Source organism: Monodelphis domestica, chromosome 2, assembly GCF_027887165.1.
Source record: "Monodelphis domestica isolate mMonDom1 chromosome 2, mMonDom1.pri, whole genome shotgun sequence".
NCBI lineage: Eukaryota > Metazoa > Chordata > Mammalia > Didelphimorphia > Didelphidae > Monodelphis > Monodelphis domestica.
In genome coordinates this window covers 512047340-512067626 of record NC_077228.1, presented here as the reverse complement: position 1 = coordinate 512067626, position 20287 = coordinate 512047340, and the positions used below count along the sequence as shown (strand labels likewise).

The following is a 20287-nucleotide window of genomic DNA, read 5'->3' as shown; positions in this document are numbered from 1 at the left end:
GTGTATTTAGGCATAGGAATAATTTCATAATAGTAAGTTCTTTGGGGGCAGGAACTCTTCCACTCTAATGCTTGACTGAGTTACTTGCATACAGTATAGACTCAGTAAATATTTGTTGAATTTGGATTGAATTAATAGGGAACACTTAATAGGTAAAGTACCTTTCAGTCTTAAAGTGTTGTGTAAATGTCAGCTATTGTTATTATTATGAACCTAATTGTGGTACCTTGTTGAAGCAAAAAGATTTGGAACAAAAGGACATGGTTAAATTAAGGCTCTTCCACTTACCTTATCTCAGTTTATTTCTCTGTAAAAATAGAATTGAATAATGTTTGAAATTGACCAAATAAAAAAATAATGTCAAAAGAAAAGAAAAAAAGAAAGAGAAAAGAAAAAGAAAATAAAAATAAAAATAAAAATAGAATTGGAGGCAGCTAGGTGGCACAGTGGATGGAGCACCAAGACTGGAGTCAGAAGGTTCAACTCTGGACTCGAGATATTTCCTAGCTGTGAGACCCTAGGCAAGTCACTTGAACCCTGTGGCCTAGCCCTTGCCCTTCTGTCTTAGAGTTGTCACTAAAAAAGAAAGTGGGAGTTTAAAAGGGGGGAGAAAGTTGGATCAAATGATCTCAAAGATGTCTTTCAGTTCAACATGGTGATCCCATGGCCTGGAGATGACCCTGGGTTCTCAAAGGCTTTTTTTCCAGCTGAGTACTGTCAGGCAGGTCTCATCTTCTTGGAAAGACTTTAGGGCCAGGCATGGAAATAGATTGCATATTGGGTGAGGACCAGCCTGGCTAAATTCTGAGCTCAGCCCCAGCAACCCTGTAAGTCTATTCTCTTGGGCATAGAGGGACCTGGAGAGACCAGCCATATGGAAGAAATGATGAGTCTTTGAAATATTGGATTAAGTATTTAACTAGCTCCTGAGTAAGAAGTAATTCTTACAATATCCAGTGTATTTTCCATGAAAAATAAAATAATTCCTCAGAAAAAGGAGGAAAGGGGGAAGGAAGGAAGGAAGGAAGGAAGGAAGGAAGGAAGGAAGGAAGGAAGGAAGGAAGGAAGGAAGGAAGGAAGGAAGGAAGGAAGGAAGGAAGGAAGGAAGGAAGGAAGGAAGGAAGGAAGGAAGGAAGGAAAGAAGGAAGGAAGGGAGGGAGGGAGGGAGGGAGGGAGGGAGGGAGGGAGGGAGGGAGGGAGGAGAAAAGTGCTGGACAGACTCCTTTAGTGCAGGAACTTTGACTTTGAATATCTATCATCTAGCTATCCACTTTAGTGTAAGTGGAAAGAGACCTGGACCCAGAGTTAGAAGGAATCTGTATTCCATTACCTGCCTCTGGGCTCATTAGATTATTTTGGACTCTATCCTTTAGTCCCCTTCTCTGTTAAGTGTAAATGTTCCCATATGGTGCCAGTGTAAAGAGCCCTGGATTTAAAGTGTTTCTAGATCTGGCAGAAGAGACACCCTTGGTGCCATTTAGTCCAACTCCCTTATTTGACATTTGAGGAAGCTGAGGCTAAGAGAAGCTAAGCTACTTGCCCAAGGGTACAAAAACAGCGAATCAACCTCTCCAGTATCTTATCAAGAAAACCCCATGGATCCTACCCCCACCCCTGCCTTGTTTTTACTTCATATATATTTGTATTAGTGTTATCCCTCTCAATAGGATGTAAGTTCCTTGAGGGCAAGGACTATTCTGCTTTTGTCCTTGTATCCTCAAAGTGTTGCCCAGGTCCTGACATATAGTAAGCACTTAATGAATGTTTGTTGACTACTTCTATTGGGGGTAGGGATAATAATACTTAAAACTCCCTTCTTCACAGGGTTGTTAAAGACTAGGGCTTTGAACACCTTAAAGCTGCTTGATGGGAGTCATTATCCCTTGGGTGAGAGGAGTTTGTTGGCATGGTGTAGAAGCTCCTGGTGTTGGCAGTGTAGATGCCCAACCTAGCTATGACTTATCTGCTAAAGCTTTGAGAGTTGCCTGAGGCACAGAGAGAAATTAAGTGCTTTGTTCCCAACTCCTCAACTAGTAGGAACCAAAGGTCAGGGTTTGAACTTGAAACCCAGCACTCCATCTCCTACTTCATGGTGTTTATACTACTTCATATTGGTAGGCTTCTTATTCAGTCATATCCAACTTTTGGTGACCCCATTTGGAATTTTCTTGGCAAAGATGCTGGAGTGGTTTGCCATTTCCTTCTCCAGCTCATTTGACCGAGAAGGAAACTGAGGCAAGCAGGGTTTCCTAACTTGCTCAGGGTCACTCAGCTAGTGTCTGAGGCCAAATTTGAACTCAAGAAGATGTCTTCCTGACTCCATGCCCAGGACTCTATCACATAGCTGCCTTATTGGAATAACAAATATTGAGATAAAAGATACATTGGCCAGGACAAGCAAACACCGGTAAGAAGTAAGAATCTGATTGGTGAGATTTGAACCTAGAAGCCAAAGATTCTGCCCTTTTTCCTAAACAGAGCTGCCTTCTAAAATGTTTAAAGAAACCCCTAGGGCAGGAACTGTCCTATAGTAACAACAAAATGGAAGAGACCTTAAAGTTTATACATTTGGATGCCCTTCATTTTACAAAATAGGGAATGGAAGCTGAGAAAGGGGGAAGTGGCCTCAAAGAACCATAACCAGCCAAGAACATGGAGAAAAACCAAAGACCCTTTGCTTTCTAGAGCTGCAGCCCTTTCCTTCTAGCAGATGCTTCACAGATCTGAGGCTGACAGGGAAGTCAGAGATCAATAAGTCTACTTAACCCCCATTTTACAGATGAGCCAATTGAATTTGGGGGGAGTGAATTGAATCACACAAGGTCACGCAGGTGTTAATTTTCAGCAAGGGTTTTTAGTATGTTTGTGTGTAGCATGCCCATTTGGCAGCAGTCTGTTGAAACCCATAAACCCTTTCTCAGAATCATGTTTTGAAATCCACAAGATAAAATGCATAATATTACAAAAGAAACCAGTTATGTTGAAATCCTTATCAAAATATATTTTCTTTTTAAACCTTCATCTTCTGTCTTAGAATCAATACTATGTATTGGTTCTAAGGCAGAAGAGGGGTGAGGGCTAGGCAGTGGGAGTTAAGTGACTTGCCCAGGGTCACCCAGGTAGAAAGAGAGAGACTGTGAGTGAGCTCAGGGTTTCTGACTCTAGGTCCATTCAACTGTACTATTGTTCTCAGCTTAATAAATATTTTTAGCCAACAAGCTTAATAGATGCATGAATGGCTGAAAGGAAGAATGGAGGGACAGATGAATGAATGGAAGAATAGATAATGAATGAATGGATGGATGGATGAATGGATGGATGGATGGATGGATGAATGGATGGATGGATGGATGGATGGATGGATGGATGGGTGACGGGAGGAATGCCGAAAGAATAAAGGAATGCGTGAATAGGGGGAGGGGGGAGAAAGCTGGTGAAAGCCCGGGACCCCGGGTCGGTAAGTAGCCCGGCGTGCAGCCCCTCAGCTCTCCTTCCCCGTCCCGTCCCCGCAGAGGAGGCGTCGCGGCATCTGGAGGCCAAGTGCCGGGCGCTAGAGGAGCAGCTGGCGGCGCGGGAGCGAGGCAACGGCGAACTGCGGCGAGAGCTGCGGCAGCGCGACGCGCTCGTGTGGGCGCTGCGCTCCAGCCTGCGCAGCAAGGAGCGCCGCTTCCTGGAGGAGCTGCGGCGCCGCAGTCACCGCGCCACCGTGCTGGGCACTGAGCTGCAGAAGCAGAGCGAAGCGGCTGCCTACCTGTCCTTTCAGCTGCACGCCGCGCGCCAGAGGTTGCACGGGCTGCCCCGCGCCGCCCCCGCCCCCGGCTCTGTCGGGGGCGCAGCAGCGTCGGCAGCAACAGTTACGGCCACCTCAGCCGCAGCCCCCGCCCCCGCGACAGGAGGCCGGGACCGAGTCCCGCAGGCCGCTGAAGGGCGGCCCAGGAAACGCGGGTCTCGGGGCCGTCGGCCCCCTCCGTCGCTGCTCGTCGAGCCGTGCTCCCTGGGAAGCGCCAGGGACTGGGCGGCTTGGGAGCTGAGCTGCAGGCTGGACGAGGCCGAGCCCGAGCCCATGCCCGACCCTGCCCTCTTCCTTTCCGCCCGTAGACCTCCGAGGCCCAGGGCTCGGGACAAGGCCCCCCAGACGTGCGCCAGCCCCCGCAAGCCTGTTCACCGGGAACCCCCCGGGGAGGCTGCCGCCGGCCCCGCCCAGCCCCGATCCTGCAAGAGTCCACCGGGGAGGAGGCCGGCCGCCCCCAGCCCCGATAGCTCGGTTGACCTGGAGTAGCAAGAAGCCCAGGGGCAGAGGGATAGCGAGATGGGACGGGACCCCTCTCACCCCGGGGCGGACACCCACGGCAGGCACTCCCTAGGCGGAAAGCCGGAGACCTGGAACGGGACTGCCTAGGGAGAGCAGGCTCAACCGGAGCGCCTCGGGCTCCCTGCGTGGGCCCAGGGAAGTAAAGGAAGGGTCTGGGCCAAGTAGGCTGGAAACGGGGGCCTCTGCAACTGAGCGGGTGGGAGATGATAGAGGGACCAGCTTCCTCCCCCACCCACCCCCTTCATTTATATTCACAGACTTCTCTGAAGCTTGGCCACTTACCCCCCCCCCCCCCTCCCCGCGCTCTCCAACGTACCCACCCCTTTGGCCTTTGGGAAGGAGGCAGCTCCTTCTTTGAGAGGCGGGGAGGATTACAATAGGGAGAGTAATTGCACACATTTGTAAAAAGGAAATGATTTATCTATATTCTCTTATATATCTCCTTTCCCAGTGAGAGGGGAGGGAGAAGGTCGCAGGGAGTAAATCTGACAATCGGCGGCGGGGGGTGGGGATGGGGCGAGTGGAGAAAGGGACGGTTGCAAGCAAATAGTCGCCTCGGACTTTAGAGCGAGGGAAAAGGCTGGTGGCCAGAGAAGAGGGGAAATCCTGCTGCCTCTGGTTGTCCCTGAGACCTTGGAGCGCCTCTCCTACCCTCTCTCCGCCCTGCATGGCTTCCGCGCCCCCTCCGCAGAGCCGACCTCCACGTAGCCGGTCCAGTAGTCCGGCAGGAGGCGGGGCGGGGGCGGGGCCTCGAGAAGGTGAGTATAGCCCCTTCCGCAACAGCTTTGCAAGCAAGCACGAAACACTTTACCCCCCACCCCCAAGCCTAACCTCCGGCCGGGGACCCGGGCCGGGAATCCTCCTAGTCTGCGTCTTTGCTACTTCCTTCTCAGCTCAGGATGAGTGGGTGAGGTGGGCCACCCTCGCCTGGAGCTTCAGCACTCGCTGCCCTGGGCCAGGGGGGAACTTCTGCTCTCCGCTTGCCGTAGGAGGGCTGGGAATGGGAACCTGCCAGATTGCTCGGGGAGGCTTTCTGGGGCTCTGTTCTTTGGTACTCCTTTCAGCTGCATCCCAATGAGCTGGCTGGGGCTGAAGGGAGAGGCTGGCTGCCGGGAACTGAGAGTCATTAATGTAGGTGTGGGGTTGGGGTCCTCAAAGTCGTATCACAGCACCCTCCCTCTCCGCTGGAGACACCTGCCCCAGGGGCTTGCTGGATCTCTTGAAGTCCATTTTGCTTAGGTGGGGGGGGGGGAGAAAAGGACGGAGAGCGACTCCCCAATGCACAAAGCCTCAGCTTTCAACACCAGCCTCTGCCTGGGGCCTCATAGGCTCCCCCACTCCTGGGAACAAGGAGAAATTGGAATCCAGGAAAAGGAGAGGGGCAACCCTAACCATTGGCCCGGCCTAGGCAGAGGGGGAGAGAAATGCACGGGGTGCATCCTCCCCTGGACGCTCGGGCCGTTAGGAGGGAAGGGAACACTGCAAACTCAGCCTATGCTATTCAGCCTTGGAATGGGTCTTGGGGCCCAGTTTTGGTTCTGTAGCTGCAGGTCGTGCCAGTCTGGACATCTGTCCAACTATGTCTCCCCAGAATCAGGAGGGGGCAATAAGTGAGTCTCTTACCAAATCCCTAGGAAGAAAACGCTAGAACAGTGTAGGGAGAAGCCACTTTTCTCTGCTTTCTCATAACTCCTCTGCCTATTCTAGGTTTCTCCTGCTCCCAAACAAAGGGGAGCCCCCTAACCCCTATGAATCCAGTCAGGAAGAGCCCAGCCCCCTAGTGGGTCCTGCATTGAGCCCTAAGTGCCTGTCAAGAGTTTCCAGAGTTGGAAAAGAGTTTGTTCGGAGGGGGAGGAGAGCAGGACCTTCACATATCCATAGTCCCTGGTACACTCCCCAAATAGGCCTCAATCCCGGATTCTGTTTTCCCAAATGATTTGATTTCTCAGCCTTCTTCCCTTTGTGGGGGAGGGGAAGGACCCAGGACCCTGCTCCCATCCACCCTAGAGGACTCATGGAGTGCTGGAGAAATTGGGAGATAGGAAAGGATCAAGGCAAGGAACGAGAGAGTGTGCCTAATTCAAGAGAGGAAAGATCTGAAAGGGGGCCTAGAGAACCCTTGTTTAAGATGGGGACGCCGGGCTTATCTTCTGGACCCCACATTCATACCCAAGTCCCCCAGAAAGCCAGTTTTGAAAAAGTCTTCGTCTAAAGTTGGGGGACGGGGGAGGCTGGTCATTAGCGAGGGGTCTCCAGAAAGATTCTCGGGGAAGAACCCGACGGCTGCTTCTCTCCTGGGAAGTGATGAAGATCAGCAGAGCTGAGCAAGCCAACGCCCATTCTCCAAAGCACACCCAGAAGCCCCGAGCCCATGGAGCCTGGTTTTTCCGACAGCCCCCTGGGGGCATCTCACTAAGCTACTCCGGCTCCTTATCCATAGGACACCCAGCTAGAGACAGACCCCGCTCCAGCTCCAGGGCTTGTTTATCTGGATGCCCCGCTCCCCGCCCTGGAGAATCTGCTGGCCTTCCCCAGGCTTTGGGAGTGAAACTGCTCCTGCCCCGAGGGCTGGCCGACTTCCGGAGAAGTACCTTCGCTTTCCCTTCCCCCTCCTCTCCCCTCCGCTCCAGGGGCCGCCGCTTCTCTCAGGGTCTCTAAATCACCCGCTGCCTGGGGCTCCCGGGGACCGATTCCTGAGTCTGTGGGTCACTCTCGGGCCCTCCTAGATGGGACCTGAGACAGGGAGGGGAAGAGAAAAGGCACGCTGGCTCTCCTTTAGCCCGGAACAACGCACTGACCTTCGTCTCCCGGGGCTGCACACCAGGGAAGCTTGGAGTGACTTTTACTCATTTGTTTTCTTTTGCAGTGGTGGGGAGGGAATTTTCCCTATCACCTAATAAAAGCCATAACTCCTTCAGCCCTGTGGCAATAGCCCTCCTCTCCCTCTCCCTCTCCCTGATTTGGCTCTTCATTCCCAGAGTTCCCAGGCAATTTCCAGACAGAGTCTTCGCCCACACAGAAATCACCACCTAACCTGGCCAGCCTCTCCCCAGATTACCCCACTTGGGCTCCCCAATCGGCCTCTTCCCCGTGTACCCTCCCCCTCTTGGCAAATGGAGATAATGGCACTTAATCTTTGTTCAGGGTGCTTAGAGATCCCCAGATGAAAGAGTGTGAGTGCCGGGGAGCAAAGGGAGGGTCATTACACATTCAGCTGAGGTGGGAGGAAACAGGAAAGAAACTGGGTACCCACACACTGACACATCACCACTACCACCAGCACTTAGCAGTATCTGACACACAGTAGGCATTTAATAAATGCGAGGTAGAAGCTGCCCACTCAAATTGTAAATGCTGCTAAGCCTTGGGGGGAGGGGGTGCCAAATGGACAACTATCCAGATACTTTTTTTTTTTTTAACTCTTACCTTCAAGGCTGAAGAGTGGTAAGGGCTAGGTAATAGGGGTTAAATGATTTGCCCAGGATCACACAGCTGGGAAGTATCTGAGGCCAGATTTGAACCTAGGACCTACTGTCTCTAGCCCCCTCCCCCCCCAACACTCTTAAAAGAAGAGCTGGAAGATGGGGAAAGGATCATAACTTGTTGAACTCCCTCATTTTGTAGAGAAGGAAACTGATAAGTGACTTATAAAGCAAAAAGAGATCTCAGAGATCCCTCATTTGTCTAACCCCCTCATTTTTCAGAGGAAAGAACTGAGTAGAAGTGATTTCCCCAGGATCACACAGAAAGTTTCAGAAAGGAGATTTGAACTCAGGTCCTCTGACCATAGGCTGGCTTCTGACTAACTCGATTCTACTGTATAGGAACAGGGTCCTGGAAGGTCAGGTAATAGAGTGAAAAGGCAGATCTCCTCCCTATCCCCCCCCCCCCAGTCCTCCAAATCCTTATCCCAGCTTGAGTCCTTACCCCAACTCCTACAGACCCTTATCCCTATCCCTATCCCTCTATCTCTCTGATGGGGAAGGGGGGAGGGTACCCTTGACTCTGCCTCCTAAGATCAGAAAGTGCAGACCTGTTTATTTGTGCCTCTTCCTACCTTCTCTCAGAAATGGGTATACCACAAACCAGAGCTGTATGAACCTGGCAAGGTGGGAATCTGGGGTAATGCCATCCTACTAAAGACTAAGGAGGGAGATCTCTTCTTGGCTGGGGAAGGGGAACATCAAGAAAGGTTAAAAATTAGGGGAGCTGCGGCCCTAAGGATACCGCTTTCCTCCTCCCCCTGCCACTGCCTGCCCACTCTGCTTTTGAAATGCTGCTGATATTTTGTTAGTATCAAATACAAATCGCACTTTCACCTCTCTCTCCCCTGTCCTATGGGGAGAACTAACTGGAATTAAATTCTGCATCAGGCCAAGGTGTTCAGATGGGGTGTGGGCAGATGTGACAGCTAAGCCCACTGTGCCCTCATCTAGCCTCAGGTGGGAGGGAATGCCCATGTAAAATCCTCCCCATTCCACAAAATGAACTCTCACCTGACTGTGATATCGCACCTGGCTGCCTTGATTCCCTTGGAAAGTGTCTTTAGGTCTACAGGGAAGGGGAGGAGAATCCAACTGTGTTGTTCCCCAACTATGTTTGGGAATGGGAATGTGGGGAGTGAGTTGGCTCATCTATCCTGGAGACAAGGACCCTCATTTCCAATATCACTTCCACCTGGCTCTGACCTCCAGCCTCGGCAGTCTCCTGATCTGGTATTTTCAGGCTAGAAACATGAAGTCCATCCTCATCCTTCCTCTACCTACCCAGACTCCCCTGACTGCTCCTGCAATGAGAAGGACCAACTCCCTCTCCCTCCTTGGGAAATGTGGCAGGTAGCAGAGAGCCCCCACCCCTCTAGGGATATAATTCACTTAGGATAGGGCTGGAGGGGTAGAAGATTGTGGCAATAGACCCGAGTCCCCCATGGGACAACCCATTGGGTGAAAGTGGGAGGCCACTGAGTGTTATAGACGGTGTGAGTCGATGTGGCCTGGCTTTCTCCTTGGCTTAAGCCTGGCAGAGATAGGGCTTTTCAAAGTATATTCTCTTGAGATCACCCACCCACCCACAGAATTAGAGCCCTGTGCTGTAAGTGTGACTGTGGTATGCCTTATTCCTAATAAAAAAAAAACAAGGAAAAACATGAGCAGTGTCTTCTCTCTCCTGTGGCCCCTGAAGGCTGGGAAGTGGAATAGTGGGGAGGGTTTCTGGGGGGATGTGCCAGTATGAGATGTAGCAGGCTGGACTGAGGCAGCTTCCCTGGGACTGATGTGGGAGAGAGCTGAAGAGCGAGAATCATCAAGGCAGCCTATAGGAGTTATAGATGCTCAGGACTCACTGGAGGGATCAGGGATGACAAAGTAAACGTAAGTGCTATAGATAGCCCTGGTCCAAGTTCACCAGCTGTCCCTTGTCGTCACCCTGACCGACCTCAGAGAAGCTAGCAAAGAAAGGCATGGGCGGGTGAACCATGGATCTAGATTGGCGAGATGAACCTATTCTACTGGCCCTCTAAATCAAGCCAATGCTGTTAGCAAACATTTATTAAGCATCAACTATAAACCAGGAACTGGTGCTTCGAAGGTTTACTGTGCCCTTTTGTTTTTGCATTACATTCCTTTTGTAAGCCCTGGCTTTCTGTCCAAAGGGAGGGCTAGGCAATTGGGGCAATTAGGGGTACAGCTAAGAAGTATCTGATGCTAGATTTTGAACCCAAGTCCTCCCAACCCCAGTCCTGGTTTTACCTACTGAGCCATCTAGTTGACCCTATCACATCAATGTTTTACTATAACCCCCCCCCCCCCCTCACCCAATGAACCTTCCCTGGGAACAAAGATATTTAAAAGTATTTCAGCAAAATTAACACATTGGCAATGTCTGACGGCATATGCAATAGTCCCCCGGCTTCCCTAACAAAAGAAGGACCTGTATTTTCTTATTGATGTGTTCTCTGGGGCCAAACATGGTCATTATGTTTTATAACCTTTGTTTTTATTTTTTAAGAATACATTTTTAGACTAAATAAACTAATTCAGATGAAAAAAATACATTTTTATCTGGAGGGGTCGGGGAGAGAATTCAAGAAACCATTTTATAAAAACAAATGTTTGAAATTGTTTTTATATGTAATTGGGGGAAATAAAATATTGAAATATTCAAAAATTTTAATACATTTTTATTAAATTTTATATCACACATTTCCTGATGGTTCCCTCCTTCCTCCACAGGGTCTTCCTTATTATAAAGAATTTTTTAAAGAAGGGGGGGAAGGTGGCATCTGGGTGGCTCAGTGGACAGACTGGAGAGTCAGGCCCAGAGATGGGAGGTCCTGGGTTCAATTCTGGCCTCAGACCCTTCCTAGCTGTGTGACCCTGGGCAAGTCACTTAACTCCCATTGCCTAGCCCTTACCACTCTTCTGTCTTAGAACCAATACCCAGCATTGACTCCAAGATGGAAGGTGAGGGTTTAAAAAAAAAGGGGGGGGGGAATAGTTAATAAAAACCCATAGGTCAAAAAGAGTCTGAGTCAATAGTCTCCCACCTTGGCAAAGAAAAGAAGGTGACATTCCATGAACCTCCTGAGTTCCTGCTGTCCCCACCTAGTAAATGACTGAGGAGTGACTGGGCTCAGACTTCCAGTAACCTGAGGAGGCCTGGGCTGGATACTCTTCCCTTTTCCAGTCTCCTGTTCTTCTCTCAGGTGGTTGAGGGAGAGAAGAAGAGAGATGTCCATCCACTCCAGTAAAATGCCCTTCAATAACCTTGGGGTCCCTTTTGCAATATGGGAAGAGGAGAGAGCAGTGGTTCTCAAGGTCTCATCCAAGGACCCCTGGAGGGGTCCCTGAGGCTCTTTTAGGGGATCCTTTAAGTCAAAATTATTTTGATAATAATATTAAGGCATTTAACATGGTAAATATCAGTATATGTAACACATATAAAGAGAAACTCGACCATTTGTAAGAGTGTAAAGTGGTTTTGAGACCAAAAAGTTTGAGGACTATTAAATAGATTAGAGAGAGGGTGGGGTGGAAGAAAGAGGAGAGTAGGAAAAGAGGCAGTATGGAAAGAATTTTGGATTACATAGTCACAAGATCTGAGTTTGAGTTACGGTTCAGTGACGTACTAGCTATGGAACAGTGAGATTCTAAACTTCAGTTTACTCATGTATAAAATGGGAATAGTACTAGATATCTCATCTCACAGAGGGAAGGAAGTACTCTGTAAACAAGTCCTCCATAGATATTCACTATATGTATTATGATTAAAATAACAACAAAGGGAATGGATTGGGGAAAAGGTGGAAAAGGCATTCACTTCTGAGTTTCCCAGCCCTGCTCAGCCAGATAATATCTCTACTGGACTGTTACAGACAGTCCTTGGCCTTATTCTATTTGACATTTTGATCAACAGCTTAGATGAGGACATAGATGGCTTGTTAATCAAACTTCCAGATAACAGAAATCCAAGTAGGAGGATTAACTCATTGGATGACAACATTGGGAACTAAAGTGATCTCAACCTACCAGAACAATGAGCTGGATTTGGGTCCCTGAAATTCAATGGGGAGACTGTAAAGCCCTGCGTTTTTTTACATAAAAAAGGAGGGAAACTTTGGGAGCCTGGCTGTATGACAAAGTCTATCAGTCAATGGTATGAATATAACTGCCAAAAAAGTGAATTTATTCTTGGCCTTTATTAAGAATGACTCACTGCTGGTATAACCTAGATCAGACTATTTACTACGTTGGAGGAGCAGAGTTCTAAATCCTAAAATGTCAGAAGACAGTTTTCAAAAATTATTTCTACGTGTAACTGAAACAAACAAATAAATAAAAAAGAATGATTTACAGGGGCAAATGGATGACTCAGTAGATATAAAGCCAGTTCTAGAGTTCAAATATGGCCTCAGATACTTCATAGCTGTGTGATCCTGGGGAAGTTACAATCTAAATTGTCAAGCTCTTACCACTCATCTGCCTTGGAACCAAAACTTAGTATCAATTTTTTTTTTTAAACCCTTACCTTCCATCTTGGAGTCAATACTGTATATTGGCTCCAAGGCAGAAGAGTGGTAAGGGCTAGCCAATGGGGGTCAAGTGACTTGCCCAGGGTCACACAGCTGGGAAGTATCTGAGGCCAGATTTGAACCTAGGACCTCCCATCTCTAGACCTGGCTCTTAGTATCAATTTTAAAACAGATGAGAATTTTTAAAAAATGATTTACATGTCTGCAGTGGTAAAAGTGATTGGCCCTTTGTGCCCCGTTGTCTTGGACTATCTTGTCCAGTTTAAAGAACCATATTTTATTTTTGTTTTTATTTTGTAAATGTTTTATTTTTTTGCCAGTTACATGTAATAACAAGTTTCTACATAAGTTTTCCAAAATTATATGATCCAAATTGTCTTCCTCCCCTTTTCCTTCCCTCCTCCCAGAGCTGGCAGTCAGTTCAGTCTGGTTCATACACGTATTATCATGCCAAATACATTTCCATATTGTTCATTTTTGTAAGTGAATAATCTTATAAAACCAAAGCCCCAAAATGTATACCAAATAAACAAGTGAAAAATCATCTGCTTTTTTCTGTATTCCACTCCAACAGTTCTTTTTCTGGAGGTAGAGAGCATTTTTTTTGCCATAAGTCCCTTAGAATTGTCCTGCATCATTGTATTGCTGATAGTAACTGAGTCTCTCACATTTGATCATTCCACAATTTTGCTGTTACTGTATACAATGTCCTCCTGGTTCTGCTTGTTTCACTCTGCATCAGTTCAGGTAGGTCTCTCCAGCTCTTTCTGAGATCATCCTGCTCATCATTCCTTATAGCACAATAGTATCCCATCACCAACATATACCACAATTTCTTCAACCATTCCCCAACTGAGGGACATCCTTTTAGCTTAAGATCTATATTTTAGAAAGAATATGGACAGGGGGCAGCTGAGTAGCTCAGTGGATTGAGAGCCAAGCCTAGAGATGGGAAGTCCTAGGTTCAAATCTGGCCTCAGACACTTCCCAGCTGGGTGACCCTGGGCAAGTCACTAAACCCCCATTACCTAGCCCTTACCACTCTTCTGCCTTGGAGCCAATACACAGTACTGATTCCAAGATGGGGGGTAAGGGTTTAAAAAAAAAAAAAGAATATGGACAAACTGAGGAAGTTCAGGGGAAAGCAATCAGAATGTCAAGGAGCCTTGAAACTGATATACTAGTTTACTACAGGAGGAACTGCAGTGATTTAGCCTGGAGAAGACCTGGGAAGGTAGTGATTATTGTTTATGTATATGTTCTGTGTTTACTTCTCTGTGTCCATTTTGAACATAAAAAGATGATGAGCTCCTTGAGGGTAGTGACAGTGTCAGATCTTTCTGTCTTGTGTGGCACATAGTAGTTGCTTTATAAATGTATGGATTCACAAATTTCACAAAAAAAAAAAGGAAGAAGGGTTAGATGTATTTATTTTTCACTCTTACTGTCTGTCTTAGAATGGCAAGAGCTAGGCAAACCTTTAAAACCACTCAGAGGTGCTCCATAGAATTCGCTAACAACTAAGGTGGGTAGACTGCCCCTCTAAGAGGAAAGTGAATTTTGTCATAGACCTTTACTCAGTCACTTGCCCAAGTTCCCATTTCAAACCCAGTGGGAAGAGTTTTCACTTTCCAGCTGATCACACAGGCAGAACTGGGTATCTGAAAGCTATTTGGAACCCAAGAGGAGAAGCTCCATCCGTTGTCTTTCTTTAGCCCCCCCCAAGAGACACTGAGAGGGAAGAAGAGTGGGGTGGATCTGCGTGTGGGGGTGGGGATGGGGAGTGGAAACTCTCAGCTGAGGGGGCCCAACATCCATAACAATAATTAGCTAAAGCCTTTTATCCCCAGGAGCTGGAGGCTTTATGCATGCTAATTAATTAAGCTTCCAACACCCAGCTGAGATAATGCTTCTGCTTTAACTTACTTAGCACCTTTCTCAGGGTTAGGTGAGGGCTAGGCTCATTATCCCCGCCCGGAAGATGGGGAAACTGAGGTCCCCACCCCTTCTGGCAGAACAGCACCCAGGCTGACTCCCATATTCTGGAGCCGGGACTTGCCTGGGGTAGGGGATCCAGCTGTGCACTCCAACTGCTGACTCCAGTTCTATTCCATAGTCCAGAGGAATTCTAATCTATGAGATTTGGGGATCAGAGAGTGAATTATGCCACTCGTATCCTGACAATGCAGCACTGGGAGAAGCACAATGCAGGGAGGGAACAAGTATTTATTAAACGCCTACTCTGTATCACACATCATACTAAGCACTTTACAAATGTTATCATTTGATCCTCACAACCACCCTGAGAGATAAGTACTGTTATTCACCCCTCCATTTTACAGTTGAGGAAACTGAGGCAAAGAGAAGTTGTGTCTGAGGTTAGACTTGAATTTGTCTTCCTGACTCCAGACTCTCTCCAGGACACGACAGGGTACTAGGTTTGTTCTCTCCCTGGCCAGATAATCTCAAACAGAGGGAATATCTTGCTCTTAAAGTCACAGGCAGATTCTATTGTCTTGTAATCTATGCCTTTAGTCTCCAGGACTGGGCTAAAGGTCTGAATACCTCAGTGCTTTTTCTACCCTACTGCTTGGACACAAATCAGAGAATGAGGTTCCTCTGATGGGAGCTATAGAGGAGAATTCTTTGAATCTTGGTATCTAAAAAACAATGCATATTTAGAAACAGATGGGTGTACATCTTTATCACCATTTGGATTCCCTAATGGCACCACAAACTCGATGAGCCCCAAACCAAACTAGTTATTCCTGGCAACCCAGAAAATCTGTTCTTCCCTTCCTACTTCTGTCCATGGTTACACCATCCTCTAAATTCCCTACCGTTACAACATTGGAGTCATCTCTCCCTCTCCTATTTCTGTCTCCCCCATGATTTTTTCTTTATTCCTCACCTCCATTCCACCCTCCATTCTGTCACCAGCAAGCCCCAGTGATGTCCAGGAAAGAATATTGTCTCTTGCTGTGAAACCTTGGGTAAGCTACTTAAGAAAGAAAGAAAGAAAGAAAGAAAGAAAGAAAGAAAGAAAGAAAGAAAGAAAGAGGAAGGAAGGGAGAGAGGGAGGGAGGAAGGAAGGAAGGAAGGAAGGAAGGAAGGAAGGAAGGAAGGAAGGAAGGAAGGAAGGAAGGAAGGAAGGAAGGAAGGAAGGAAGGAAGGAAGGAAGGAAGGAAGGAAGAAAGAAAGAAAAAAGAAAAAGAGAGAGAAAAGGAAGGAAGGAAGTGAAAGGGATAAAAATTTTGGTTGGACTGAATATTTGAGAGCTGGTCACCAAGGATTTAATTTAATTTTAAATTTTACAAAAGGAAGGGTATTGGCTTTCTGGAATTAAAGAAACCAAACAGGGTTTGAAGGAAGGAAGGAAGGAAGGAAGGAAGGAAGGAAGGAAGGAAGGAAGGAAGGAAGGAAGGAAGGAAGGAAGGAAGGAAGGAAGGAAGAAAAAAGAAAAAGAGAGAGAGAAGGAAGGAAGGAAGTGAAAGGGATAAAATTTTTGGTTGGACTGAATATTTGAGAGCTGGTCACCAAGGATTTAATTTAATTTTAAATTTTACAAAAGGAAGGGTATTGGCTTTCTGGAATTAAAGAAACCAAACAGGGTTTGAATTCCAGCTTTGCTACTTACTAGCTGGGTGACCCTGGGTAAGTCACTTGACCTCTCTAGGCCTTGTTGTCCCCTTACTAAAATGGGGGTGAATAATTCCTATACTATTCACCTCACAGTTGGATTGCAAATTAGTTGAATTCATAGGATCCTAGAGTTAGAAGGGTCCTTACAGTGATAAGGTCTAGTCCAAAAGCCCCATTGTAGAGAGCTGAAGCCCAGAGAGGTTAGTGACCCCCAAGAATAACTAAAGAGGCAGAAGTGTTTTAAGAGAGAGAATACTGGATCTGGAATCAGAAGACTTGAGTTCAAATTAGGTTCTTTCACACTGTCAGTCACCTCATTTCTCTGGATCTCAGTTTTCTCATCTGCAGCTTCTTTTTTGGAGGGGAGGGGTATCAGACTAAATGACCTTTCAGTGCCTTCCAGATATAAATTCCATATTCTATGATCTGATGCAAACACAGACTCTCTGACTCAAAATCCACTTTCCTTCCACAGGACTAAGACAAGTTTCCATCTCCCATCCCATCCCCATCTTTGAATAATGGACAATAGAACCATATCAGTGTCAGCCATTATGATTGAGACACAGCTTGGCATAGTAGATAGAATGATGGACTTGGAGTCAGGAAAACCTGGTGTGGATTTGTATCTCTGACATTTGTTAGCTGTCAACTTCTAAGCAAGTCTTCCTCTTTCAAAGATTCCATTTCCTCATCTATCAAATGGAGATCATAGAGCGAATTGGCAGGACCAAATAGAGATGATATATATGTCAAATACTTTGAAAACCTTAGAACTGCTTCATAGAAGGTAGCTGGGTGGCTCAGTGGATAGAGAACCAGGTCTAGAGACAAGAGGTCCTGGGTTCAGATGTGGCCTCTGCTGCTTCCTAATCAGGTGACCCTGAGCAAGTCACTTAACCCCCATTGCCTAGTCCTTATGCTCTTTTGCCTTGGAATAAATACACAGGATTAATTCTAAGATGAAAGATAAGGGTTTAAAAAAACAAAATAAAAAACTGCTATATACGTGTGACTCATAATTAGGAAGCTCTATTATCCATTCTTTTAGTCAATAAATAAGCATTTATTAATTGTCTACAATGTGTCAAGCTCTGTGGTAGATACTGAGATTCAGTGACAAAAATGAAATCATCCCAGCCCTCAAGGACCTCACATTAATTTGAAGGAGACAGCATATACATAAATAAGTAGAGCACCTCCCTTTGGTCTGTTCCCTCAGGTTCTCCCAGGTTTGCTGGGTGGTACCCTGGATAGGACATTGCTTTGGTTTCAAGGGAGTAAACTCACTTTAAAATAGGGGCAAATAAAGGGCTTTAAAAGACTCTCTGCCCTTTGATCAGCTCTGCCGTTACTAGGTTTGTACCCCAAAGAGATAATAATGAAAAAATGTTTGTACAAAAATATTTATAGCCGCACTCTTTGTGGTGGCAAAAAACTGGAAAATAAGGGAATGCCCTTTGACTGGGGAAATGGCTGAACAAATCATGGTATATGTTGGGGATCGTATACTATTGTGCTCAAAGGAATAATGAACTGGAGGGATTCCATGTGAACTGGAACGACCTCCAGGAATTGATGCAGAGTGAGAGGAGCAGAACCAGGAGAACACTGTACACAGAGACGGATACACTGTGGCACAATCAAATGTAATGGATTTTGCTACTAGCAGCAATGCAGCAATCCAGAACTATTCGGAGGGACTCATGAGAAAGAACACTATCCACATCCAGAGAAAGAACTGTGGGAGCAAAAATGCAAAAGAAAAGCAAATGATTGATCACGAGGTTTGATGGGGATAGAATTTGGGGTTTGGGTTTTAAAACAATATTGAATTTAAATTGAATTTAAAACAATATTGAATATGGAAATAGGTATCAAGTGATAACACATGTATAACCCAGTAGAATTGCTTGTTGGTTCCAGAAGGGGAGAGGGAAGAGAAGGTGAGAAAATGAGTTACGTAACCTTGGGAAAATGTTTTTAAAAAATTTAAAGGTATCCAAAATAGGGACAACTAGGTAGCACAGTAGATAAAGAGTCAGGCCTTAAGTCAAGAGAACATGGGTTTGAATTTGACCTCAGATACTTCACAGACATGACCCTGAGCAAGTGACTTAGTCCTAGCTGTCTAGCCCTTACTGCTCTTCTGCCTTAGAACCTATATTCAATATAAATTCCAAAAAAGAAGATAAGGGATTAAAAAAAATACAACTATGTAACTAATGAGCTTCCCCTAATATGCTTCTCTTTAAATGTTATCTAGGAGGTACAATTAGTTCTTAACAAAGGCATTTCCTAAGATACCATAACAAATGTAGCCACAAAATTTTCCCTTTATAAATTTGTGACTCATTGTCCCACTGATATATACAGACTTAGATGACAATAGGAACAAGGAACATACATAGGGAACACATATGACTGAGGCTCATCATCCCTCAGGTACTACTTGGCCTTAGAGCAGTATGGGCAACCTTTTGAACTTCGTGTTTCAAAATTCACCCCAAAACTGAGCATAACTCGGGTAGTATGTCACTTTAAGAAAAAAAACCTATAATTTCATGATATTTATAGTTTAAATAACAAAAATGTATAATTGTAATATATAACTATTTAATAAACCAAAAACTAATTATTTAACTTACCTGCTTAGTGACTTCTTTGTTCATCTGTCAGTTGATTTCTTTTGTTGGTCTTGATATTATTTAACTTATGTGGGGTGTGATAAGTGAGGGGAGGGGGAATTCTTTAACTAACCTGCCTATTAGTGACTTTTTTGTTGCTGAATTTCATTGGCTAAATCTTCAATTCAAGGTTGGTATTTTGTACACTTCAAGCCCAAGCAAGCGCTACTAACTTCATCTGTCAATTTGTTTCTTTTGTTGGTTTTGATTAACACTGAGAATAAGGTCTCACAAAAGTAAGTAGAGGGAAAAATTGTGAATAAAGCCATTGCTATATTTTTCAGGGTGCTAAAAGTGTCTGGTTATGGGTGCCAGGCACTCGTCCACATGTCATCGAAAATGGCTATGCATGTCAGTGCTGACATGTGTATCATCAATTTGCCATCACAGCCTTAGAGTCTTCTCTTCCCCAAATAAAGCCCTCTCTGTCAATGTCTCTCTTGTAGGTGTTACTCAGGGACCTCTCAAGTTGGATACTTTCTACAGATCAGTTGGGTCTTTTTTAACCCTTAACTTATCTTAGAAGGCAGAAGAGTGGTAAAGGCTAGGCCACTGGGATTCAGTGACTTGCTCAGAGTCACACAGCTAAGCAGTTTTTTAGATCAAATTTGAACCCAGGACTTCTTGTCTTTAGGCCTGCTGCTCTGAACCGCCTACCTACCTAGATCACTTCTTTATTGCTGGAACCAGCTTTCTCTCAAATCCACAGTCACTTTTTTCTTTGTTGCCAGACGCCATGTTCTTTGAGCTGACTCCTGTATCTAAAGTCTCAGCATCTGTCTGGAGAGTAGGTCTTTATTCCTTTGACAGCCTGAAACTCTTCTGAACTGACACTCCATCTGTTGTTGGGGTATCATCTTCAGGAGGAGTGAGTAGCTCTGTTGCTAGGTAGTATTGATGCTCTCAAACTCCCAACTTCTGGAAGGCTTAGCTAGAGAAAGCCCCCAGGGTCACGTCAGCTCAGTCCAATGACCAGGCTCCTTGTAATTCACTTCTTGGACTTCTTGGAACCTAATAAAGGAATTATCTGGCCTGGTTTTGTTTTACACTTAGTTTAACATTCTTTTTTTTTTTTAAACCCTTACCTTCCGTCTTGGAGTCAATACTGTGTACTGACTCCAAGGCAGAAGAGTGGTAAGGGCTAGGCAATGGGGGTCAAGTGACTTGCCCAGGGTCACACAGCTAGGAAGTGGCTAAGGCCAGATTTGAACCTAGGACCTCCCATCTCCAGGCCTGGCTCTCAATCCACTGAGCTACCCAGCTGCCCCCTTAGTTTAACATTCTTATTGGCCTATAAACCAAGAAAGAAATCGATCCTACGCTTTTAAGCCTTCTTTTCATGGATATATAAAAACAGAGCTTTTTAAAAGCACTTACTATGTTTTGGACATTGTGCTAAGCACAGGAGGGCTATAGATACAAACAAACAAGTCCTGGCTCTCAAGGGGCTTACAGTTTAATGGAGGGAGCAGATTAAAACACAAAGAGGACCCGGTGAAATAGCCACGAAGTCAAGTGGAGGCTTGGGCCTGGGCAAGATAAATCAAAAGTTTACCTATCAGAATGAGGGATTTAGGGATTAAGTCTAAAATACTGTATTTATTGTCATTGTTCAGT

The 20287-nt window shown here is 46.0% G+C and overlaps 1 protein-coding gene across 1 annotated transcript in view; it reads left to right on the top strand.

The window, feature by feature from the left end:
• The window catches only part of CCDC92B (coiled-coil domain containing 92B), a 43746-nt gene extending 34290 nt beyond the window's left edge, over positions 1 to 9456 (top strand). The window contains exon 4 of the mRNA XM_056819645.1: positions 3513 to 9456. Coding sequence (XP_056675623.1) covers positions 3513 to 4279 — 767 coding nt within the window. The 3' untranslated portion in view covers positions 4280 to 9456. The remainder of the gene's footprint in view (positions 1 to 3512) is intronic.
• Positions 9457 to 20287: the final 10831 nt, after the last annotated feature.